The following is a 25,004-nucleotide window of genomic DNA, read 5'->3' on the forward strand; positions in this document are numbered from 1 at the left end:
GATCTTTCTAGTTTTCCCCTGACGTTGTAATGTGTGAAGCTGCCTCGACTTACATCTTCTGACCTTTCCAAATCCCTGGGATTGTCTTGGATGATCGACGTCATCAAGTCTTGCACCCGGTGCAAATATATCCCCCGGGGAGTGACGTACAATCTGTAAGAGCTGCTTTGTGAATCAATGCGTTGTGTGTGGAAAGAAGCCATTTTTGACGCTGTCACCCATATGGTGCGATGCAGCCCCCCTCGCCCTGCCACAGGGAGGAGTTTTATCCGCCCCCCTCTGGTCCATTTTTTCGTATTGATTTTCTTTTTCCCCCGTCACAGTCGAGTCAAGCCGTGCCAGCCGGGTTGAGATGAATCACCGCGATCCAAAGGCCGCGAGCCTCTCTTCCGAGTGACAGAAGGAGAATTCCGCGTGGATCAAATAAATACAGATGTGTAGTAATTAGTTCTATTCCCAGCGAGGCCATTTCCGACGCACTAAAGACGTGAGCGATTATGGAGCCTCACCCCAACAGCTTTTATCAATTTAAACTGCTACGCTACAGGATAGGTCATAACCCAGCCTGCGATTAATAATGTATTTATTACGCGCAACATAATAAATTAGCTTGGTGGAACGGAGAGGGAGAGAGGGCACCTCTTAACTAGGCTCTCTCACGCCCTCTCTCCCCAGAGCCGACCCCTGGCCCTGGCCACCCTCCTCAAGTACAGCCCCAAGACGATCCAGAGGATCCGCAACCTCATCCGAGGCCGCGAGGCCTACATCGTGGGCGGGCTCCTGCACCAGGACGACCTGGAAGTGGCCGACGTGCTGGACCTGCCCGTTTTGGGCCCCGACCCGGAAGTCTCTCGCCTCTACAGTTCCAAGTCGGGAAGCAGGAGGGTCTTTGCTGCTGCCGGCGTGCCCATGCCTCCGGGCCAGCAGGACATCTACAGCAGGAAACAGGTAAGCAGGAGGAGGGGAAGAACCGGCAGGAGAGAGAGGCCCCCGGCGGTCTGCATGTGGAGGGGGAGGAGGAGGGGGGAATCAAACCCGGCTCTCCAGGCGGCCAGTCTTAGCCACGACCTCACCCTGGATCTCTTGGGCCAGTTGGTTGAGGTCGAGGTGGGCAGTGGGGGAAGAGGGGCTGCCCCAGTTGAACCACTTTGTGCAAACGTCTTCCGTTGGGCCTCTGTCTCCGGAGAGTAGCGCTTAGAGTGGCTTCCCCCGGCCCTCCCCGTTCCAGGAACAGGCCTCAGCGGGACTGTGACTCTCTCTGCCTCCCTCAGTGGCTGCTAAGTTTGATACATTCCCCTTCCTTGAGGCAGCACAAGTTCAGCCTTTACTGTCTCAGAGGCTGGTTGCGCTGGTCTTCCGCAGAAGGGCTACTTTGGAGTCCAGGAGCGCCTTAGTGAAATGACAAGGTTTCCAGGATGTGAGTTTCTGCAATCCAAAGCTCCCCAACTCCTTTCCTTGCAACACCCCCGACCCTCTGTTTGGGACATAAAGACTCTGGGATCTCCATTCCTACGAGAATCTGACGAAGGGAGCTTGGACTCTGCCTGGTGAGAGCTTTCCACCAACCCCTAGGGCTTCTGTCGTAGCTGATCCTGCTCAGAGTGCTGACCAGGGGAGAGGAAGAGGAGGACCGTGGTGTTTCGACCCCCTCCTCTCTCTGAACGGAGGTGTAGGGATTCCCCGAGCCAAGCAGAGCCAAGCGTAGGCCAAGGTGAGAGAAGCCCCAGAGCTCAGGGAGTCCAGAACATCCCGGTTCTGTCGGTGAAGGGGGAAGCCCCCATGAGCAAGGCAGTGTTCTGCCTGGATCCCTTCATGCTGTGAGTTTGGAAAGCAGCCCCTGGATCCCTTTGCTGGTGACGATTGCTTTGTAAGCTGCAGAGAGCTGGGTCTGCACCTTGGCGGCTGTTCCATTCTCGTCACACTACAAGAAGTGTTTGCAACCGGATTTCCCTGTGTGGCTCAGTGCACGACCCAGTTCAGTTGCAATTAATGGCAGTAGCGCCCCCACAACGTGATGATTTCCAAAAAGGTGTAGCTGCAGCCAGTGCAAACTGAATCTTTTGCACCTCCCGGGCAGGAGATTCCTTCCCCAGCAAAAATGCCGTCAGCAGTCAGAATAAGAAATCCAACCAATGTCTTGTTCACAGGAGCTGTTTATCGCCTCTCTTAACGTCGAGGCCGTATTTTAGATACCGAAAATGCCTGTTTTCAAAGGGTAGCCATGCTGCACAGCACGATTCGAACCGGTAGCAGCTCAAACACCAACAAGAATGGCTCATCTCTTTTTCCACGCTGCGAGCCAGCGGACCGATCGGCTTCCCTTCCCTTCCCGTCCCTTTCATTTCAGATCTTGGTTTTTAAATTTTGCTGCCCCTGCCCTGGCCCTCTTGCTCCGTATGAAATATTGAAGCGAGGCGTTAAATAATCAAAGGGAGGTGGCAATAATTTAAGGCACAGTTCAATTTTCACTTAAAGATAGCTCGTAACTCTTTCCATCGGGGGCGGCCTTTACAATACTATCGATCCGTTTCTTTTCTGTAGGGGAGTCGTCAACCGAAAACCCATTTATTGGGCTTTCAGAAGCAACAAATAACCGGACACTGAGCAAACAAATAATAATTCCATTTGTGATTGAGGCTCAAATAATTTAAAAAAAAACACACACACAACCCGTCTTCAAGTCCAGAGGGCTGCTCTGGTAACAAATGCCTCCCAAGCCGGCTCTTTTTTTCCTTTCCAGGATTACATTTCAAAACCCACAAACCAGAAATCCATAAGCGTGTGCATAAAAAGGCCTTTTTGTATCTAGGTAAAAAGCAGACATTGTAAATCAGATGCTGTGTCTGTCAGCTGTCTGCAAGGGGTCTTCGGTTGGATCCTGCCTCCTTGCCACCCTTGTTTGGCTTAGAAATGGGCTGTGTTTTGAAATTGGACTGTTCTGATATCATATATAGACGTGTGAAGGTTGAGCGACCAAAACCAGGGCCAGGACCGCAAAAGCGGAATTCAAAGCAGTTCTGCAGAGCCTGCAAGGCTGAACTCTTCCGTCAGGCCTGTGACTGAGGCCGGAAAAATGACACCTGAATTACTGTTCTCCCTGCCTGAAAACCCATCCAGTGGCCTAAACCTTCTCAACACCAGCTGGCCCCGCTCCACAAGGGTATATATATTGAAGAAGAGGCAGGTTTTAACTTGCTTTTAATACTGAATTACTTGATCAATAGCATTGATTATCCATGTAATTTAGGATTGGGTTGATTTTGAACCGGTGAGCTGCCCTGAGCTGGTCAGGGAAGGGCAGCCTGCAAAAATATGTTATTGTTATTGTTATTATTGCTAGCAAGCATCTTAGACACCAACCTGATTTGGGGAGCTCGAGGTTTCGAGTATCAAGGCAGAGGTTTTGACGCTCAAAACTGCAAACCCCGAAAATCTGGTTGGCTTCTCTCCCGGACTCAAATCTCGCTGCTCTGCTGCAGATCGACGCGGGCGGCCTCTGAATCCGTACGCAGAAGCACAGACTGCGTGAGAGAGAAATATGCAAGGGAATCTAATACTGTTGTAATTGCCTCCCCTTCCTAAAATTAAAATTAAATATTGCCATTGTTTGAGAAGGAGGCGCCTGAGGGAAAGAGGCATCCAGGGTGCTTAGCTGGTGATTAGATCTCTCTTGGCTTCACCTTTTCTTCCCTTTCCCTTTCCGATGGAGGATTGTTCACTGGGCAGCTCGTGTGCTACTGCCTTATGCATGGGGTCATCCCAGCGTCCTGCAGGGGGGAATGAGGAAACGGGGATACGAACATGGACCTTAGCGAGATGTTTGTGGGGTTTTGCCTCAGATGGTCGAAGTCCTCAGTCAGCTGATCATCGACTATCCAGACGTGAAACGCTGGGTGTTCAAAGTGGACGACGACTTTGGGGGGAACGGCACGGCCTACTGCGATGTCGCCGGCAACCTTGAATGCGACCCGTGGGTTCAGAAGGAGCGCCGGAGATACGGCCCCGAGGCCTGGCTGAAGAAATGGGCACACGTAAGTCCTGTCCTTTTCGGACTCGGCATTTTTGGACTGTCCTCTGCTTTAACAGTACGTGTGCATTTTAAATGTATTGTCTAATGATGACAATGGGATCACGGTAATGAAATTCCACATTACCTGGGAATCGGCATGAAATACGAGGGCCATAATCCTGCAAGGAGCAGGGATGTAAAATGACACGTCCCCCCATCCGCCTCCAAACGCCTGGCAGGTTTCCGCAAGCCCACAGACGCTTCTGTGGGGCAGGCACCGATGCACTGGGGCTGCCACATGCTTCTGATCGGCCTGCTACCCTCAGAAGGTCATGGCGTCTGGAGGGAGGCTGGGCCAAGGGAGTTCAGTAGCCACGGGCAGAAGAGGCAGATGCCCCAGTCGAATCCCTCACGGCTGGAAAAGCCAAGAAGCGTTCTTTCGGTGGTGCCCGAGGGTACTCACTTTTAACTGGCCACAGGCTTCTAAATAAATCCCACCCACCCCCCTTTTGACACAGGGCCGTTGAGAGAGGAAAAATTAGGCTGGACCAAGCTACTGCTTGCACTTAGATCTGTATAACGATCATTTTTGGCTGATCTTTGTAATAATGAAGAAGAATAATAGCATATTGAAACCCGTTGTTCTAAATCTTGGGACAGGACGGAGGAGAGAAGGTGAGGATGCAAAATAAATCATTGTTCCATTTTCCCAAGCCCTGCGTGATCTTCCTTCCTGCCTGCGTCTTTTCCTTGCGTGAGATACCTTCGGACCAGCCCTGGCAGCTGCACAGAGGCCTTGCCGTATTCCTGTACCAGATCTCTCTGGATTGGAAGCTGTCGCCGTGCTACGGACCGCTTCCATTTGCATTAGGCTAACCCCACCTTGTGTAGAACTGCGGAGCTGCAGTCGCTTGGCTCACCGTCCTCCGGCCTTCTCGAAACGAATCCGGTTCGTAGTCGCCAAAAGCAGAGCCGCTTTCTGCCTTCCGTGCCGGCCCTCTTTGGCCCCAAATCATCTCAGCCCACTGAAAAACAAATTTACCCTGGGCTCATTCTTGGTGCCGCCGTTGGCTCTGGTACAAGAGAACGTGTTTCTAGTCCTTAAGAGCTGAGGGGCCAAGATGAGCAAGGGGAGGAGACCTTACCGCCCTGATTCACTGACCTGGAGACCTCTGGGGCATGCAGGTTCTCTCTGCCTGAGGCTGCCAGAATGTGCATGCAACGGACATGTGGATTTTATTTTACAATGCAGAGGACTATAGGTTCAGCAGGAAGGGACCCTCAAGGATATGTGAGGGAGGGAGAAATCCTTCTCCCCTCCATTCTGCCTTTGGCTGTCCTTAACTTGGATTTTTCTGCCAACCTCCGAGCTTCCAGCATTCCTGTTTCTTTGGAATATGTGATGAGCCAACGAATACCTTGCGGGAGAGAAGCACTCATGCGATCTACAGGGCAGGAGGATTTCAACGTTGGGGAATTGATGAGAAAGACTCCTTAAACTCGGGGTCCCCACCCCTTTTGAGCTTGCAGGCCCCTTGGGGAAGCTGACTTAACATCATGGCCGCTGCCACAGGAGGCGGAGTCAGCCACAAAATGGCTCCCACAGCTGACCTTCGCCATGGAAGATCCACTGGCTGTGGTGGCAGCAATATTTTTAAAAGCCCAGCCAGTCACCATTGGCCAGTCAGGAGCCGTGCAGGGGAAACCCCCACCCAGCCCCACCCACTATCTAATACCAGGCACCAGGAAAGGGGTTGGTGGGCACCTGTGGGCACTGCAGAGGTCTTAGGTGACAGGCCAGAATGATCAGAGTCCTCAGTAGGCAACGTTTGGTTGAATGCCGTTTCCAAGACAGAATCCCCCATCTGCAACCTCCTGCCCTTTCTTGATCGAGAGACCATTATGGGGCACAGACAATACGGCTTTTTTTTAATTTCCTTTTTGCAAGTCACATCTAGCCACTTCTCCCTTCTCGATTTCAGCTGCTCTTTTCCAGGAACTCAGGTCTGAGAGCCAGCTTGGTGTAGTGGCCAAGAGCGGCAGCTTCTAATCTGGCGAGCAGGATTTGATTCCCCGCTCCTCCTCCTCCTCCCCATGCAGCCAGCTGGGTGACCTTGGGCTTGTCCCAGCCCTGATTGAGGTGTTCTCACATCCCAGTTCTCACAGGGTGATTTTTGTGGGGAGAGGAGAGGGAAGGTGATTGGAAGCCGCTTTGAGACTCCTGCTGGTAAAGAAAAGTGGCATCTAACAACTAACTTTTCTTCTTCTTCTATATTCAGACTGCCACAAAAGTACCGAGGCTTCCAGTCCTCCTTCAGTAATCTCAGGGCTCTCTCAGCCTCACCCACCTCACAGGGTGTCTGTTGTGGGGAGAGGAAAGGGAAGGCTACTGGAAGCCGCTTTGAGACTCCTTCGGGTAGAGAAAAAGAGGCCTATAAGAACCAACTCTTCTTCTTCTTCGCCTTCTTCTATATTCAGATTGCCAGAAAAGTACCGAGGCTTCCAGTCCTCCTTTGTTACCGAACGCCCGGGTCGTGCCTCCCCCCCCCCCCCAGACATCAAATCATTAGGTTATGAGTATCGGCACGCGATTGCAGAGCGGAGACCTGCTCCTTTGGATAATGAAGACATTGTGTCATCGGCTTAAGCCGCCAAGTACCCAAACCTACGCTGGCAGGTTATTAAGGAAACCCAGTTCCGTGATGAAGGACTCTCCTGCAGGCTAGGAGTACACGGCAAAAGCCTCTCCATTCCGGCAGAGTTATGAGAAGCGAGAATATGACTCTAAGCACTAAATTATGCTAATACTTACAAATGGCCTCATTTGCATAGTAGTTTACGTAGCGATCCCGAGGTTTCTCCTTCATTGGTATGTCGCAGGGCGACCGATTAAGCATAATGCACTTTACGGGAGTTCAGCCGGAGCGTCTGTGCCGTTTAAAAAATGGACCCCAGTTGCTGGGTCCTTGGGAGAGGGTGTTATTTACCTCCCTTCCAGGACCTTGCTTCCCAGTCCGAAGTCACTGCTGTGCTACAAGACAAGATGGCGAACGTCGGAGGGGTTGGGATTCTTACCCCACTTTTGCCTACCATAAAGGTAAAGGTCAAGGTCTCCCCTCCTGTGCATGCAAGCACCGGGTCATGTCTGACCCCTGGGGTGAGGCCCTCTAGCGTTCTCATGGCAGACTCAATACGGGGTGGTTTGCCAGTGCCTTCCCCAGTCATGACCGTTTACCCCCCAGCAAGCTGGGTACTCATTTTACCGACCTCGGAAGGATGGAAGGCTGAGTCAACCTTGAGCCGGCTGCTGGGATCGAACTCCCAGCCTCATGGTCAGAGCTTCAGATAGCATGTCAGCTGCCTTACCACTCTGTGCCACCAGAAGCTCTAAAACTAAGGTAAGGTAAAGGTATCCCCTGTGCAAGCACCGGGTCATGCCTGACCCCTGGGGTGACGCCCTCTAGCGTTCTCATGGCAGACTCAATACGGGGTGGTTGGCCAGTGCCTTCCCCTTTGTCTACCATAAGGAATCTCAAACCCCTTTATTTTATTTATTCAATTTATTATATTATATATACCGCCCTCCTGGCAAGCTGGCTCAGGGCAGTGTACAACACTGAGTCGAACAGTAGTATAATTAACATACCATGTTCAAGCCATTAAAACCATATCTATAACAGCGGCCTCAGTTACAGCAACCATTTCTGGTGCCATCCCTTTGAATGGGTCTGTTACCAGATAAAGATGTTGACATTTTTAAAGGGAGGGGGTCCTTCCCTTCCCCTCCCTGTGACAGGCAGTTTGTGAGGCAGGTGGGGCTGAGCAAGCTCTGGGAGAACCAGGACTGGGCCAAGGTCCCCCAGCTGGCTGCAGGTGGATGAGGAGGGGGGAATCGAACCCGGTTCTCCAGACTAGAAGCCACGGCTCTTAACCACTACAACACACTGGCTCTCAAATCCATAGGCCGTTGGTGGCCTTGCATCCCTGGCTCATACCCGAGCTCAAGCCCCAATACATGTGACCACAGCTAACCCACTTGCCAAATCCTCCTGCTCATGGATGGAAGACTGACATTTTTGTTAGACACCCAACGTTGATATACCGTAAGCCTATCAACCCTTGAGGTCTGGAATGAATGAGGGTCCAGGTACCTTCTAAGAAGAGGGTCCATCAAAGTCATCTTGAAGGAAGGGACGCAGTGGGTGTCGACCCCATTTCTGAAATCAACCCAAGGAAGTGAAGTGATAGATCAGGGGGCCCCAACGAGGCACCCACCAAGTGTTCTGTGGTCGCTCCCACCGCCTTGTGTCAGAATTCCAACACGTAGGAACTGGAGTCCTCAGTAAGAGTCTTGGAACAAGCCGCCAGGATGCCCAACACCTTCATGAGCAGCTTGTGGCTTTCCTGAGGCCTCGGATGGACTCCTGTGGGGATCAGGCTGCTGGACCAGAGGGACTTTCAGTCTGGTCCAACTGTGCAGATGATTTCATCCTTAGGCTGCAACATCAGAGGAAGGCCTTGGCCTCTATGCCCTGTGGGGGAATTGATTGTCCACTGCATGAGGCAGGCTGCTGGACGAGGTGGACCTTCACTGGTCTGACCCAGCAGGGCTTTTCTGTTGTCCTTCCATTATTGAAGTCACTGTGCTCACAGTCACCGGAGCGTCCATCTGCCCATTCAGCTGTTCCTTGAAGCCCTTCCCCAACCTGTAGATGACTGGTGATAAAGAAGAGCCCACTTTAGGAGGCTGCTCAGGCAGTCTTTCAGAGATGGGCTTCCGTCCACCGCCATGTTCAATCTCGATTGGTCCTTGGGCTGAGTGCAGTTGAGGACCAAGATAGATTTCAGGCGAGTCACCAATTTGGCCTGAAGCAGCAGGACAAAATTTGAGTCCAGCAGCACGTTCAAGACCAGCCAAGCCGCCTGCCCTGAGCTGGCCAGCCCAGGCTGATCTCAGAAGCTAAGAGAGCTTGGAGGGAGACCAGCAAGAAAGTCTGGGGTTGCTATGCAGAGGCAGGCGATGGCCAACCGCCTCCGAAAACCTCTTGCTTTGAAAACCCCATGAGGGGTCATCAAAAGCAGGCCACAAGGTGGTGGCCAGTCTACTACCACCACGCTGCCATTGAAGCCGTTGGCCTTGGGCAGCACCTCTTTCCTTCCTGCTTTCCTTCCGCTTCCTGAAGCTGGTGGTCTCACTCACCCAGGTATCCCCTCCGAACCAAGAGCTGACTTCAGAAGGAGGCAAACAGATTCACCATACCTTTGACCTCTCCTTCTCCCGTCTAAAGCCACTTTTGTTTCTTGGGATATCTTGAGGAGGGGCTGTAGCTCAGGGGCAGAGCCTCTGCTCGGCATGCAAGAGGTCCCAGGCTCAGTCCTCGGCAGCATCTCCAGTAAAAAGGACCAGGCAGGAGGGGAGGGGATGGGAAGGTCCTCTGCCTGGGACCCTGGACAGCTGCTGCCCGTCTGGCTGGATCCAGGCTAGGGCAGCTTAATGTGACGCGGCCGAGGTGTGACAAAGAGCTCTTCGGCAGCATTTCAGTTTAATTGTTGTTCAGGGAAAATTGACTTTCCAGCCAGATTGTGGTCGGAGACAGAACCGAAGCGATCGGCAGCAGCTTCTGAACGCCGTGTCGCTTAATAGCGGATGGTAAAATTATATTGTCTAACAGGAGAGGTCTCCACTCGTCTCCAGACTATATGGCCGTCCGCGGGGTGCCCCGTCGCGCTCACCTCTTACATCAGAGGGCAAGCTGCGATGCTCTCGCTCCGCCGGTTCTTATATTTAATGCGGCTACCGAGCGTTGGGGCTCGGGGTGGTTCCCCGGTTCCTTAATAAAATGACGAGGCATGAGAATTGTTTCCCTCGGTTAAATTCTCAGGCCCTCCAATAATCAGATATGCAAGCTGTTGGTTTGCGCGCGTCCTATTGATTTAATATTCTTCTAATCAGTACATAAAGCTATGGGCCTGCGGTGTTAATTTTTCATATGCTTACAAAGCACCCTTTGATTTTCTGTCACGCGTTAATTACAGCGTTTTGCCATTAAATAGCGAGCTTTGTGTAAACTAATTACTAGGTAATCATTGTCTACCGCGAGCCGTGCTGTTTGGTACCTTTTTATTTTATTCGGGGAGAACGTGCGGATCCCGCAGTCTGGAACTGCGATCCCTTCCAGCCATTAGCTCTCACTAATTCATAGCATTATTGTGTTAAGATTGTAGGAGTTGTAATTGTTGTGGTATCAGTGCTGTTAATTACCGGAGTAAACAGTTGAAATGGTGCCAAGGTCTATTGTACAAAGCAGGGAAAAGGAGGTTGAAATGTTATTTCCACCATCTGGGGACTGGAGGGTTTGCAAATGGCAGGAAACATCAGCCGAGCGTGATCACCGCTCCCAGCTTCAGGGTTTGAGGCCATATGGGTTCAGAATATTTTGAATCAATTGAATTTAACTGCCAGTTTTTAGCGATAACGGCGCGGAGACGAGGAGGATAAAGCAAGATCGCAGAGGGGAAATCTGGAATCCGTTCGTATTCTCGCGCGCCGTAAAACGCCTCCGTAGATTGCGGGAAGTGTTTGTTTTGCTAAATTCAAGAAGCCGGGGAAAGGCGAAGAAATCGGCTCCGGTTTTAACGGCCCGCTCCTGCGTGAGGATCGGCAGCAGGGGTGGGTTTCCGTAAATCATCTCTGCAATTAACACAGGGGTTCCTGCAAACTTATCCCGGCTTTTGATGGACTGCCTGCTGTAATCACGCTTTTAGCATTTCCAAACTTCTGTGCCTACAGGAGTAAGTGAAAGGCACCAGGTAGAACACAAGAAATTAAAAATGTAGTTTTTTTCAAGAAATGGAGGTGGTTATAGAACCCTCCCTCGCGGAAGTTTTGCGTTAGCGTCTCTTCCTGTTTTGTATTTTTGTGCCAAGATAAGGATGAAGCCCCACGGAAAAGAATGGAGGCGCACGAGGTTGCCTAGGAGGGTGTTTTAAGACAAAATGTGCGCGTTTGAAAATAAAAGCCGTGGAGGACTGATGAAGACTTTGCCTCCCGGCAAATCAAGTTTAAGGAAGGAGGAGGGCAACAGGATCTCCTTCTCCCTGCCCCACCTTTGCCAGCGAAAGAGAAAAAATGCTTTTTTTGCACATGATTAAGGAAATTAAGTCCAGTCAACCCTGCAAGCAATCGTGGCTCAATTTTAAGCACGTTGGCAAAAGAAATTGTCCTGACCAATTGCTAGGCCAAATATAATAATACAACCGAGCAGAAGCATGGCGTTGCATTGTGGTCAGCTCAGTTAAATTACCCGGCCGCTGACGCCTCGTCCCCGTAGATTGCCGCAAAGTTCTCCTTTGTTTGTCGGCCGGCTTTGTAGAAGTATCCTTTTTCTGGTGCTTACCCTTTCAAAAACGTTTTTGGGCCAGCCCCAAAATTTTGCGAAACTGGCTCTCCCCCCTCCAGCCCCCCCCCCCACGGTCCCTGCACAGCTTGGAAAGGAGCACTGTTTCCCTCCCCACCCTGGTTGGTTTCTTTTTATTGGCCTGCGAACAGATGTTGACGTGGTTCGGGGCGCAAGGCAGGAGCACGTGCTTTTGAAGGGGGAGACGGCGAGTGTGCAGGCGAGCCTTAATTTCCGTGCTGAACTCCGGTTCTGGCGTTTGTGTGGCTAGGGCAGCGCTCTTCTGCCTTTGCGTGTGCGGCCAAATTCAGAGTCGAGATCAGTGAATCTATCCCTGCTGAAATCGCGGGCGAGGAACCTGAGCCAGAAGGGCCCTCCGTGACCCAAGCAGGGCGTAGAAAAGAGGAGCCATAGCTTAAGTGGCACAAAGTTGAAAGGAGGCTAACCTCCCCGTTCTAATTGCCAAGGCGAGTGAGTGGCTGCGGCCGGGACCGCCATTGATGCGCAACATATGCGCCTTCCCCTCGACAAAGCCCCTCTCCAGTCCAAAGCGGCCCTCGGCCTGTGCACCGATCCAAAGCGGAGGGCTGGCGTAATGAGGAGCGGGCCTCTCAAGGAGGAGATAATACCCCATAAGCGGAGCATTCTGCGGAGTGTTCCCGCCACTCGGCATAATGCAAGGCGCTACTCCTGCGAATCACTTGCTCTCCAGCTGAAATGGGCCATTAGGTATCGAGGAAAATTGTCTTTCCCTCCTTTCAGCAGATGGAGCAAATATTTTACAAAGCCATTTTACATACGAAATCCATTTGTGTGATTTGGTAATGGCAGCTGTTTTACATGATGTTACCTTCCAAAAGGACGCCGCTTCATGAAAGGCAAAATTGGGACTTTTTTAATTTTGAAATTTGCGGTGGCGCTCCCTGAGCAGTCAGCCATAAAAGCAGCACTTGAATTCTAAGTAAGTGGGGCAGGCGATGGATCGCTTCCCCCCCCCAAAAAAAAGACCCATTTTCCAACTTCTTTTTCTTTGTTTTTTTTTTTGCTCTTCTGCATAGATTGCAGCTCTGAAGAATCACCCCAGAAATGGGAAAGAAAACAAACTCGGGAGTTCTTTGCAAATGGTTGGATGGTGCTGGGGGGGGGGGAGTTTTAAGGGACCTGCCAACTCTTGCAATTTCTCCAGCCTCACATGTCGGGTAAACTTTTTCTTAAACTTAGCCACTGAAATCACAAGATGCTCAACTTCTGATTTGCAGGGATTATTTTATTTTATTATTTTTTTTTTGCAAAACAGCTACTCTCCCATAGCTTTTCTGGGGAAGACTTGAAACAAGAAGAAGGGCTGGGAAGTCGGGTTGTGAACGCACCCAGCTGAACAAATGTGAGCCTGCTTGGGCTACGCAGAGCCCACGGCCTTCTTTTCCTGCCGTTCTTGCCTCTGGACACTCAGGGGAGAAAGCCCTTTGCATGTCCCAGTTGCATTGATAGCCCAGGCCAGCCTGATCTCAGGAGCGAAAGAGGGGCGGACCTGGTTGGCACTTGGCTGGGAGGCCAAGAAGGGAGTTCAGGGCTCCCATGCAGAGGCAGGCAAGGGCAAGCCACGACTGTTGGTGTCCTGCCTTGAGAGCCCCGTGCATTGCCGTAAACCGCTGCAATCGAATGGCACTTTCCACCCCACCAGCAGGTCCTTCAAGAAGCATCCAGAGGTTGGTCCCATTGTTATGTTCGCAAAAGCCAGGCGTGGGAGCTGATGACTCACCCAAGACAGCCCAGTGGTCCTCACAGCTGAGTCTGTCTTTCCTGCCCCGAGCCTAGGACTGAAGCGGCTGCCCCTCGCGAGGCTCCGACTCCTCGGAAGGGCCATCGAGGACCAGTTCTGGACGGTGCGGCAACAAAGCAGAAGCGACTTGGCGGCTTTCCATTTTCCCTCCCCCCAAAACCGACTTGCGTTTTGGGATCCAGCCCAGGCTCGTGAGACGAAATGGCCGGATGCAGTGGGACGAAAATAAGGCTCAGGCAATTGGACTGCAAGTATTGATTTGTAGACAGAGCCTCTCCCCGGCGTTAATCAATGAAGAGGACGTTTCTGAGGACCCGGCATTCCTGCCCCTCCTTCATATAGGAAATCATTCGTTCTCCAATTAGTTAGACATGGAGGGAAAGCAGAGGGGGCACCTCCTTCCCTTCGTCATCCTTAGGATATTTTTTTCAGCCATTTCTGCGCCACTGCATTGGTATGGAATCACGGGGTTGAATGGACAGGTGGTTGCACCCCTTGTGGGTTATGGATGCAGCAAAACCAGACCACGTGTAAACAAGGCTGGGCTCGCGGTGTACTTGGAGGACTGAATGTGAGCCACCACTGGGGTGCTACCTAGAGCAGGGGTAGTCAAACTGCGGCCCTCCAGATGTCCATGGACTACAATTCCCAGGAGCCCCCTGCCAGCGAATGCTGGCAGGGGGCTCATGGGAATTGTAGTTCATGGACATCTGGAGGGCCGCAGTTTGACTACCCCTGACCTAGAGTAACTAAACGGGGGAAGGAAAACCTTACAAAATACTAAAGGGAGGAGGATCTTGGGGCAAGGTGTGGAATTCCAGGTTGTTCTCCTTCCCATAGTTCTTTGTGGACCCCCAGTTCCCTGGGCACACAAATAGCCCTAATGTTGCTTGTTTTACCAGGAACAGGGAGCAAGATGAAGGATGGTTATGGTTGTCTGTACTGCCAGGAAGCCCCTACAGATAAAAAGTATCCCTCAACTCCTTTGGAAATTCTGTTGTGTCTGCTGGAGCACCCTTCTCAACCTGTTTGTTATCACCCTTGAAGAATGGTAAAATGTTAGTGACGACAGGCTTCCTATGTAGAAGCCATGCTTCCCTAGCAAAGCTTGTCCTTCTGAGTGTTCATCAAGGCTCTCCTTCGTCATGTTGGCCACCGATTCACTCGACAGGTCCATCATTCCCGGGACCCTCCCCTCTCTACCACCTCCAAGGCTTCTTAAGAAACTATTGTGACTTGGTTTGCTGTCTGGGGCTCTCTACCCAGCAGGCATTCAACCTCTCCGTCGTGCGAGCCAAGCCCCGTACTTCAGGGAGAAGTCATTCCTCCCCAGACTGGGGACTAGAGGATGTTATTTGTGTTTTAGAGTCGACAGACTGGCGTTTGGCAAACGCAACAAAATGGTTTCGCTGCTAAGACTCCGCGGCGCCTTTCTTCGGCTGCGTCCCAGTGCAGCATTTAAGCAAGAGAGAAACACCTCTCTGCAAAGAGGGCCTTGCTTCACTAATTCATTCCCAGTCAAAGGTTCCGGGATGGTTGTGGGCAATTGGTCTCTCTTTTGGAGCATGGGACATTTCCAATTTCAAGGGGTCATGAAGCAGAAGGAAAGAGACCCCCGGGAAGCCGAGGGAGTGTTGGAGAAGCCGAGCGAGGCGAGAGACCTGGAGCTTTACATGCAGAGTCCCTAAGCCTGACATGCTTGCTCAGCTCTCAGACTTTTTGGCCTGGCAAAGGAAGTGAAGTTTGGAGGGGAGTGTGTGAACCGGAGGCTGCGGGTGGGCGGGAGGGGAAGGGGGACTGCAGTAATCCAACTCAACCAAGCTCCTTCTGGGCATCACCGGTCCCTTGATTCTCCTCTCCACCCTGTGACTTCACCCTAGGAGGCTTTAAAATATTTAATAAGGTTAATTGCCAGGCTGAAGGTTAGCTGCCCGGTAAGGTCAAAGCCAAAGCAGATTCGTTCTTTGGTCCCGAGGCCCAATGGGTGCATTTCCTTGCCAAATACAGATTCTCCGCAAGCTCTCGGGGTGGGGCGTCGGGTTAGAAGCTCTGGGTTAGGAAATACCTGGGGATTTGGGATATCCTTAGGCCAGGGGTGGGCAAACGGTGGCTCTCCAGATGCCCATGGACTACAATTCCCATGAGCCCAGCAGGGAGGCCCACAGCTTGCCCACCCCTGGTCTAGACCGAGCAGGGGCTGATGATCATGGACATCCGGAGGGCCACACTTTGGCCACCCCTGCCTTAGCTGAGGTTTCTTCCAGGGGAAGCCATCTTCGTCAGTTGTTACTCCAGGAGATCTGCAGACGGAGGTGGGCAACACTGGCAGGGAAACACCTCTGAGGGGTTTTCCAAAGAAAAAGCATTACTATGGATATCAGAAACAGTTCCAGCCCATCACTTTTCCTGTTGTTTCTTTCATTCAGCCTTTCTTGACTTGTGTATCGTTGAAAACCCCTGAAACGTTCTTCAGGCTTTTGAGAAACCCCACATGTGATGCATTTGTGCAGAATACGGTTGGGGAGCAGAGCTGTGGACACGCCCACCCATGGCCCCTCCGCTTCCCACCCTCTCCTGGCCCATCACTGGCCATTTTGGGAAGGGGTCAGCGATCTACACAACCATATATGTTCACGTCACGTGCGAAATCTTTAACCAGTTTTTAAAATGTCTAAAAAAAATCAATTCACTCCCACCCATTCAGGGCAACTCTTCCAGGGCCATCAAGAAACCCCAGGGCTTCACAAAACCCTGGTTCAGAAGAGCCTGCTCCAGTCCAACCCAAACCCCAGGGCAGGGGTAGTCAAACTGCGGCCCTCCAGATGTCCATGGACTACAATTCCCAGGAGCCCCCTGCCAGCATTCGCTGGCAGGGGGCTCCTGGGAATTGTAGTCCATGGACATCTGGAGGGCCGCAGTTTGACTACCCCTGCCCTAGGGAATGATTAGAATTGAGACCAGTCTTTTAGGGGAAAACTGTTCTTGGATCCATGGAAGAAGATCGGGGAAACGTTTAAGGAAGATTTCCTGGCTGTGGTTAAACAGTAACCACACAGCCTGTTGGAGGCCTGGTTTTTAATCACCCCACAAGCAGTTTTCATTTCTGCAGTAAAATTGCTTGTGGTTCTATTTAATTTGTTTCTGCAGGAACCGGCTTTGGCGAAGATCTCCCAGGAGCTGCCGGGCCTTTTAGCACAGCACGCGAAGGCTGTCAATGAGAAACGATTTCCTACATGGGGAAAATTCCTGCAAACGTTTGTGAGTCAAGGTAAATAAGACTGCGAAGTTCCTGCTAAGTGCTATAAGGGATAATTATATCACCGGCACTTTGTTCTCGTTCATCAGGATGTTTCCCCCACCTTCTTTTGTTGCCCCCCCCCCCCATTATAGTCCGTAGCCGAAACGCAGGCTTTGGTATTCTAAGCTGGGACAGGCCTTGCCGTTGGAGGCTTCAGGTAGCTGCAGCATTCCTGCTTGGGCTGGGCACCTTTGGCATTCTAACGCAGGGGGGGGGTGCAACCCCAAAATGGCTGCCCCGGGAGGCGGAGCCGCGGGAGGGAGGTTGTCCCCAACTCTCATAGTAATTCTTCAACGTACCAGGCAGAAGGATAGATATGAGAATGCCTTTGGAAATGAAAATATTGTTTTAAAATGCGTATTTATTATTTGGCTCGTGGGCTGCCCCTCTCTTGCCTTCGCACATCTTTCCTCCAGATGTGCCGTGAAGATCCTTGCATTGTGGTTGCAGCTGCTCCCCCCCCCCATTTTTAAACAGCTGCAAAGCCGGTCAGAACTCCAGTGGCCACTCAGAAGGCTGTAAAATACCTGGCAGGCTCCAGGAAAGGAGTCAGGGGGCCTCACGACCCCCACGGGCACCACGTTGGGGAACCCTGTTTAATCTGAAGCTGTTGCCCAGAATCCGAAAGCTGATGAGGGTGTGTGGCCAATGCACATCCTCCTTTCCTTGGGTCCCGTAGAACAGAATCAGAGAGCTGGAAGGGACCTCCAGGGTCATCTAGTCCAACCTCCTGCAGTATGCCATGACTGCTTCTGCTTCAGGTAATCAGAATAGTGTGGGGTGTTGGAACCTCGTGTCCTGAACACACACACACACACACACACACACACCCCACCAGGAGGTTCTGGCCCTTGAGAGCTCCGTCTGGAGATTTCCTCAGCCAATATCCCTTTTTTTGTTTTTATTTTTGCATTTATATCCCTCCCTTCCCCGGAGGCCCAAGGCAGGGGGCCAAAGGATTAAAATATATACAGAGTGAAACATGAAATATTAGGTTTGATTTTTTTTAAAAAAATTTTTTGAATTATTAAATATAAAATACTTCAACTAGCCTTCTTCCCCAAGAGAAATAGAGGGGGAGGAATAACAAATTCCTTCAGGCAGCATTTCGTTGGCCGGGGTGTAGCCAGGGAGGGCAGCAAAAGATAAACGGTTTTCTGAGCCCAACTTCCTCCAAAAGGCTGGGAAACCAAAGCCAAGTTTCTCTGGACGCCAGAATCTACGCCAGCCTCAGGCTTCTGCCGGAGCCAAAGCCGGGCCCGTCATTCCATCTCGAACGGCTTTGTGGTTTGACCGACAGCCTGTTCTAGTTGGATTTTAAGATTTTAAAGGTTTTACCCTACGAGATTATTCCTCTTGCTGTAAGCTGCCCTGAGACCCTGTCCGGAGAGGGGCGGCCTGGGAATCCCCAAGGGGCAAATGAAATAAATGACAGTTCAGCCTCTGCCCTGGGCAATTGCCATCCTGCGCCACGCACCCATGCAAGGGCACCCTTCCAGGGACCACAATTCGCAGACCACAAATCCCCTTTTCAAGGCCGCAGATGGATGGTTTTTGCGACTGGCACCTCCACCCCACCTCTCCCTCCCCAGTAGAGGTGATGCTGCCTGTTTTCTGGATTTGGAAGCCGATTTTAGGGGCTGTCTCTGGGTCCAAGCACGTTCCTTGATTGACAGTTCCTCCTCTTTCCCTCCCAATGAGGTGGAGTCATAGAAGCCTTCCCGCCCTCCGACAGCGTCACCAACCTCACGGTGGATATGCTCATCGAACCAACGGGCACAATCACCACGGTTTGTGCCGGAGACCAGATCCACGCCGACGGTCCCTTGCGGTCCTCGGGGACCACCTTCCCGCAAGCCTCTGTTGAGCCCGGGGTCCTGAACTCACTGTGCTTGAAGATTGGAGAGGCCTGCCGAGCCAGAGGAGTGGTCGGATACTTTTCCGTTGACTTTGCAACGTTCATCCACCCCCAAACGATGGGCCAGCAGGTACGGCAACGAGACCAGACCTTTGCTTGCCATAACAAATGCCCTGGAAATGGCGCCTGGTTGGTTGGTTTGCTTGTTCTTTTGCAAAGTTTAGAACAATGAGATAATTCGGTTTGATGCTAAGACATTTTAGAAGCTGTGAGGAGAGTGGTCGACCTGTGAGTACAGTGAAAGGAGGCAACGTCAGGCCATGGCTTCTATGCCCTGCTGTTGGCCCTCCAGAGGAAACGGCCAGCCACTGTGTGAGGCAGGAGGCTGGACTGGATGGACCTCTGGTCTGACCCAGCAGGGCCCTTCTGATGTTCTTGTGAAGGCCTCGGCCTCTCTGCCCTGTTGCTGGCCCTCCAGAGGAACTGGCTGGCCCCTGTGTGAGACAGGAGGCTGGTCTAGATGAACCTTCACTGGTCTGACCCAGCAGGGCCCTTCTGATGTTCTTGTGAAGATGTACTTTATACCATGGATGCACCACTGGCGTGATTTGCTTTGGCTGTGGAGTTGGAGGGAGGGTTGTGTACGCCAGAATCATGGAACGGAACCAGCCTCGCTCACTGCTCAATGGCTGTAATTCTGACCTTCATACGTGCAGCTCCCCTGACAGCAGGGGCCTCCGTGGTGTCTTCTGCAGAGAGACAGGCACTATTTTAGCAGTTGGTCCCACGCAAGCTAGGAAACAGAGGAATTCAAATCAAACCTTTTTCCTGGGCAGATATTTCCCTTCTCTTGATGTCCTTGGCAGGATTCAGGTCGAGCTCCTCTCCGGAAGACCTTTGTCCTCACGAGAGACCACTTTGTTCTCTCCTCTCCTTCTTCCCACCAGCTCTTCTTCCTCCCTCTTTTCACCCGGTTGGTTCTACCTTGCCATTCCCTACGATCCTCAGCTTGTGCCACAACTTTAGCATTACTTAAGCCGAGGGTTTTTCTCTCTCTCTCCCCCCCCCAACTTAATTAGATATAGAGGCAATTAATGATGCCATCTGTCTTGTTCTGAGAGAGAGAGATTACACCAAAGATTGTGCTTCTGAAAGCATTATTTTTTGGCAAACTAGGAATCCTATTAGGCTTGTTCGAACACTCTCGCTCTAATTTCCCAGTTCCCCGTTTTAGATCAGTCGCTCAAAGGCGGAAATAAATTCTCCAGAACTACTGTACGCTGAGGCATCCTGGCCGAGTTGTACTTTACAGAAAGGAACTCATGGATGTACGCTCGCTCTGCGAAACCTAAAAATTAAATATATCATTAAACATCTGTTCCCAAGGACTGTCAAATGGGAGCTCAAATATCTTAAAATCCAGGAAGCCGTCATAGCGTTATGAATCTGTCGCGGAAGCGCAGCTGTTCTGGCGACATAAAACGGCCAGATTTTTGCTCGGCGTTCACAACTTTGTAAATGGGCAAAAATGGGCACTGGCTCTCGTTGGCAGCAGGTCCGCCTCAGTCGCTCCGGGCGTTTGCGTAGGGCAGAGGTCCCCAACGTGCCGCCCTCTGGCACCTTTTCCCAGGCCCACCAAGTGTTTTGAGAAAGTGCGCAGGGCCAAGTGGCGCTCCGGCCCAGCAGGGTTTCTGATTGGCCCTTGGAGGTCCAGTTGGCTGTGCAAATTGATATCATGTGGTTTGAGTGGCAGCGACTGTGGGCCGCAGTGTGGATATTCAATGAGGCTGCCTTTCCTGGCCTCGGGCATGATAAAAGTAATAGTGGCTGGAAATTTGGGGGCTTAAATACATTTATGTTTAAAATGGGCATTCTTTAGAGTTCTGTACTTGTAGATGACTTGATGCGAATTGATGCGTGGGCACATGAATTTCTACACACACACACACATATACATATCATGTATGTTCACGTGCATTATATACCCCATGAGGCTCTAAAATGAGCCCGTGCAGGTTGTGTTTTGTCAACCACCCTTCGTGTCTGACACCCTTCGTGTCTGACGAAGGGTGCTTGCACTCGAAAGCTCCTGCCTTGAATAAATCTTTTTTGGTCTTCAAGGTGCTCCTGGACTCTGATTTTGTTTTGTTAACCAAGTCCTCCAGCAACGGGCGCTTCTTCAGGCAGAAATTGGAAAGGTGGGAAATACGCATTTCCCCAAAGAAGTAAAATTAGAAGGGCCAGTCTGACCCAATCCAGCCTGTAGCCCGTTGTTAGGCGGCCTCTTTGATGGTGCCGCCTCGTCCCTCTTTCCCCAGTCGAGAGTGGGCTCCCCAAGGCAGAGTCCCCCAGGTGCCCACCTGGCTGCCAGCTGCCAGGCGCGGGCCAAGTCCCCCGGGAAGCGATAAAAGAGCTTGGACTCGCATTTGTTTATTTATCGCCGTCAGAATAATGTTTTATGCTGCCAGAGGGGCTCTGAGCAGCTCACAAACAGATCAAAGAAAACAACCCATACAACAATCTGTAAAAAACCATTTGGAAGCTCCTTGCAGACGGGTCCGCCCGGCATCCAGGACTCAGCCGTAAAGCAGCAGCTGCTGCCAGAGCTCCCCCCTACGCGGCCCGTGGCTAGCGAGACACATGTTCGGACTGCATCTATTTGGGAACATTTGGCTCCCACCTGTCTCCAAAAGGGCCATGGGGGCTGGCCGTCAAGTGCTGCCCTAAAAGCAAGACCTCTTTCTTTTGCCCCGTGGCATGGGCAAGCCTTCGGATCAGGGCAGCCTCCCACCCGCCATGGGGCAAGTGATGCCCTCCTCAGAGCTTGGGGAAAAGGCCAAGGCTGAAGACCCTCGAGCCCCACGTCACAGTCCCGGTCCAAATTGGACTGCCAACATTTTCCCGTTAATTTTCAGAGGTTAGCCATGTCGGACAGTTAGACTGGAGCCCAGTAGAGCCAAAGTGTGGCTCTCCAGAGGTCCATGGACTACAATTCCCATGAGCCCCTGCCAGCTGGAGAATAAGAGCTATCTTGCTGATTCACTCATTGCAAAACAGCTTTTCTTGGAGCGCGATTTGAATTTCCTCGGTGCAGAATTTAAATGGGTTATTTCTAGGAGGGAGTGCCCCTCTCCAGGGGAGAATTGCCCAGTGACATTCTGGAGCGAACTCCACAATGGTCGGGAGTCGGTGGCCTGGCCGTATTCACCCTCCGTTCGAATTCACGCTAGCACCTTCCAGGTGTCACCTGGGCAGCGTTAACCTCTGGAAATGCGATCTGCCACCTTTCAGGGACGGCTGCTGAGAAGTCAGGCTTCCCAATGCAACCTGTCACCGTGCTGCAAAAAAGCGGCGTTGATCTCCCATGTTGGAAAGTTATGAATTGCCCAGCCGCCAGAGTGGAAATACAGAACTCGATAAACACTCCGCTGAACATGAGAGGAAAAGAGCCAGCCTCTGTGAAATGAAGCCAAGGCGTGCGTGCTTTCGTTCTTCTTCTGGAAAAAAAATTGGATCCTAGAATTTTTTTGAACATTGCCTTGGCAAATTGGAAACAGAGAAAAAGCTGGTGTAATTTTCTCTTCTTTCTTTTTTTTTTCTCAACGTTCGAACTGCCTGGTAAGGAATCCAAAGGAGTCACGGGGCGAGACCGCTTCGGAGGGAAGGGGGAAGCCAAGAGACGGCCAAGAGCGAGACTAAACAGTCCATTTTCAGCAGGGCAGAAGGCAAAGGTTGTATTTTGGGACTTAATAAACGTCTGGCTGGGAAAGGAAGCAGACGGACTCCGGACTGCGTTTCTCCCACAGCTGGTGGAAAGAAGCAAAAGGTCTTTTATTCAACCTGGCCGTGCCGAAGTTAGCCTGTGTAGCCTCTGCCGGTGGACTGGGGGGGGGGGGGGGTGATTCACTATGTGTGTGGATGCCAACCTCCAGGTGGGACTTGGGGATCCCCCAGCATGACATCTCATCTCCAGCCTCCCAGGCTTCACCTCAAGATATGGAGCTGACAACCCCCTCCCCATCCCCCACTGGGGGCCAAGGAGCCCCGGGTGCGTGCATGTGATGGGGGGCTCTGATCGAACCACTTTTTGAAGGATTTCCCTAAAGTGCATCGTTGACCTTGCTTTTCACTTACTCAGATAATCCCAAAAGACATGGAAAAGACTGCAAGAACAAAAGATGCAAACAAGTGACCAAGGCAGCCGAAATGAGGGAACTTTGCACGCAGTCTGGCCTTTCCCGTCTTCTTTGACAGCTGCATTTCCTGCTGCTAAGGAAGGGTTGGTTTTTATGTCCCGCTTTTCACTGCCCAAAAGAAGTCTCAAAGCAGCTGGCAATCGCTTTCCCTTCCTCTCCCCACAACAGACACCCTGGGAGGCAGGTGGGGCTGAGAGAGCTCTAAGAGAACAGCCCCAAGAGAATTGTGGCTAGCCCAAGGTCACCCAGCTGGCTGCATGTGGAGAAGTGGAGAATCAAACCCAGCTCACTAGATTAGAAGCCACCCCTCTTTACCACTACACCAAGCCATGCTTCAAACGGTGCAAAATTAGAGGCAAAATGAGGACCTAAATCTCCCCAGTGCATGCACGGTTCATGTGATGTATGTGTGTGCATTAGACTGGGCTAACCTGGAGAGCCATCTTGGCATAGTGGTTAGGAGCACCGACTTCTAATCTGGCGAGCCAGGATTGATTCCCCGCTCCTCTTCCACATGCAGCTAGGTGGGTGACCTTGGGCTTGTCACAACCCTGATAGTGCTGTTCTGACCGAGCAGTTCACTCAGAGCTCTCTCAGCCCCACCTACCTCACAAGTTGTAGGGAGAGGAAAGGGAAGGCGATTGTAAGCTGCTTTGAGATTCCTTCAGGTAGGGAAAAGCGACATATCAGAACCAACTCTTCTTCTTCTAGTTTGATCTTGGCGTATTTGGATGGGAGGCCACTGAGACCACTGTGCAGAGGCAGATAATGGCCCACCAAGTCTTGCCTTGAAACTCCTGCAAGGCTGCAACTTGACGGAGAGAGGGAGAAATATATTTTGTTTGGATCTCGGCCACGTTCTCTTTAGCAAGCCACCATCTTCACAAGTTCTGGCTTGGAGCGAACTTTCGAGCGACATTTGCACGGCGTTCCTGGCCGGGCCATGGTTCGCAAGCTGGGGGGTGTGCCACCATGGACCACTAGATGGCACCCGAACAAGACGGCTGTCTTTTCCGTCCCTGCTAACGTCTGCAGTCCCATGGTGAATTTTAACCATAATAAAAGAGCTCTCTTCTGAGAATCCGACTTGCATTAATATTTTACTAATTGGCGTTTTTACAGTGTCATCCAACCACTTCTTTAAAAATAGCAGGTGCAGTCCTTATAATAATGTGGACGTCAATACCGGAGGCAGAAAGAAACAATTACTCCAAGGGTGGGGGGGCAGGGGGGGGAAGAAAAGTGATAATTTAGTAACTGTTTAAGGATTTATGCTGCTCTGCCCTATACAAAGTTTTAAAGCTGGAAGGCTTTTATGGCAGCTGTAAAGAATGACACCATACCGGCAGCTTTATTCACTCGCCACGCTTTATATCTGGCCGGGCAGGCTCATGGCCTGCTCCGGTTTAATTGGGTACTTGTGATGGGCGTCCACTGAGCCCAAGTGGCCTCTGTCTCCCCATACTCAATCACCCAGGTGCGGGGTCTCATGAGTAAGCCCCTGATGGAGGGGCACAGAGAACCCAGCCTGCCGCACCCTTAAAGGTGCCATGCAGACCCCACAAATCAGTGACAACTTTCTGGCCCAAAAGAGCCGTAAGAATTGTGTGGGATGGATTACAAGGGTGTCTGGCGTTCCAGCTTCATCAGGGTGGATGCAGGCTAAGACAGCCGCCCAAGGTTCCCCTTAGCTAATCATTATTATTATCTTTCGATTTATTGCCCGCCACTCCCTTACGGAGTGGCGGGCAATGCTGACTGCTCTTGAACATGGGGGATTCCATTCATGGCTTCCCCCCCCCCTCTGAACTGAACTTAAATCTTTGGGGGAAGCCAGTCGGGGCCTTACAGTGTTTCAGCATCTGGTGGGAATGAAGCCCTTGAGTCGGCATGGCCAAGTGGGGCAAGGAATCCTTTAAAAGTGAGGAACTTGGTGTGGGAAAGAGAGAACTATTATAGAAGCAGAGAGGTATTCAGGCTGCTGGACTCTGCACTGAGGACCACATTGGTGCCTTTTCTGATCCAGTAGAGAGCGAGCCACGTGGCTCTGATGCAATGAAGTCCTGCTGCCCCACGAAGAGTGATGCTCTAGAGGCCAACGTGGGTGGGGAGCCACAGCCGTGGGAACTCCCTGGCCACTTCCACACAAGTCGGATAGCGCAACTTCCGTGCAATTTAGCGGGCGTTTGCGAGTGAGTTTTCCTGGGCGAAAGAGTGCATTGAAAAGTGCATCATCCTGCAGGTGCAGAAGCAGCCTGTGTCTCACCCTCAGCAATCCTGGTCCCCTTCGACACTAGAAAAAGGGGCTCCAGGAGTGGGGGGGGGGAGCGTTCTTGAAAGGGATGAGTTCTTGAGGAGGGTGGCAGAGACGCCCCTTTCCTGCCTCTGCCGGAAAAGAGGCACCGATGGATGTCTTGTCTGAAAGGCAGCTAGCTGCCCGGTCCCTTAAATGAGAAGTGCACC

At 51.7% G+C, this 25,004-nt stretch overlaps 1 protein-coding gene across 5 annotated transcripts in view; it reads left to right on the forward strand.

Annotated features, from left to right (window-relative positions):
* IQCH (IQ motif containing H) overlaps positions 1–25,004 on the forward strand; it is a 61,816-nt gene that overhangs the window by 26,400 nt on the left and 10,412 nt on the right. For 4 of the 5 annotated variants that reach the window (XM_077317396.1, XM_077317399.1, XM_077317401.1 and 1 more), the window contains exons 13-16: positions 676–948; positions 3,840–4,031; positions 16,337–16,457; positions 18,189–18,475. In XM_077317396.1, the coding sequence (XP_077173511.1) occupies positions 676–948; positions 3,840–4,031; positions 16,337–16,457; positions 18,189–18,475 (873 nt within the window). The remainder of the gene's footprint in view (positions 1–675; positions 949–3,839; positions 4,032–16,336; positions 16,458–18,188; positions 18,476–25,004) is intronic. The other variant, XM_077317400.1, reaches the window with a different exon arrangement.

This window comes from Paroedura picta, chromosome 18, assembly GCF_049243985.1.
Source record: "Paroedura picta isolate Pp20150507F chromosome 18, Ppicta_v3.0, whole genome shotgun sequence".
Taxonomy (NCBI): domain Eukaryota; kingdom Metazoa; phylum Chordata; class Lepidosauria; order Squamata; family Gekkonidae; genus Paroedura; species Paroedura picta.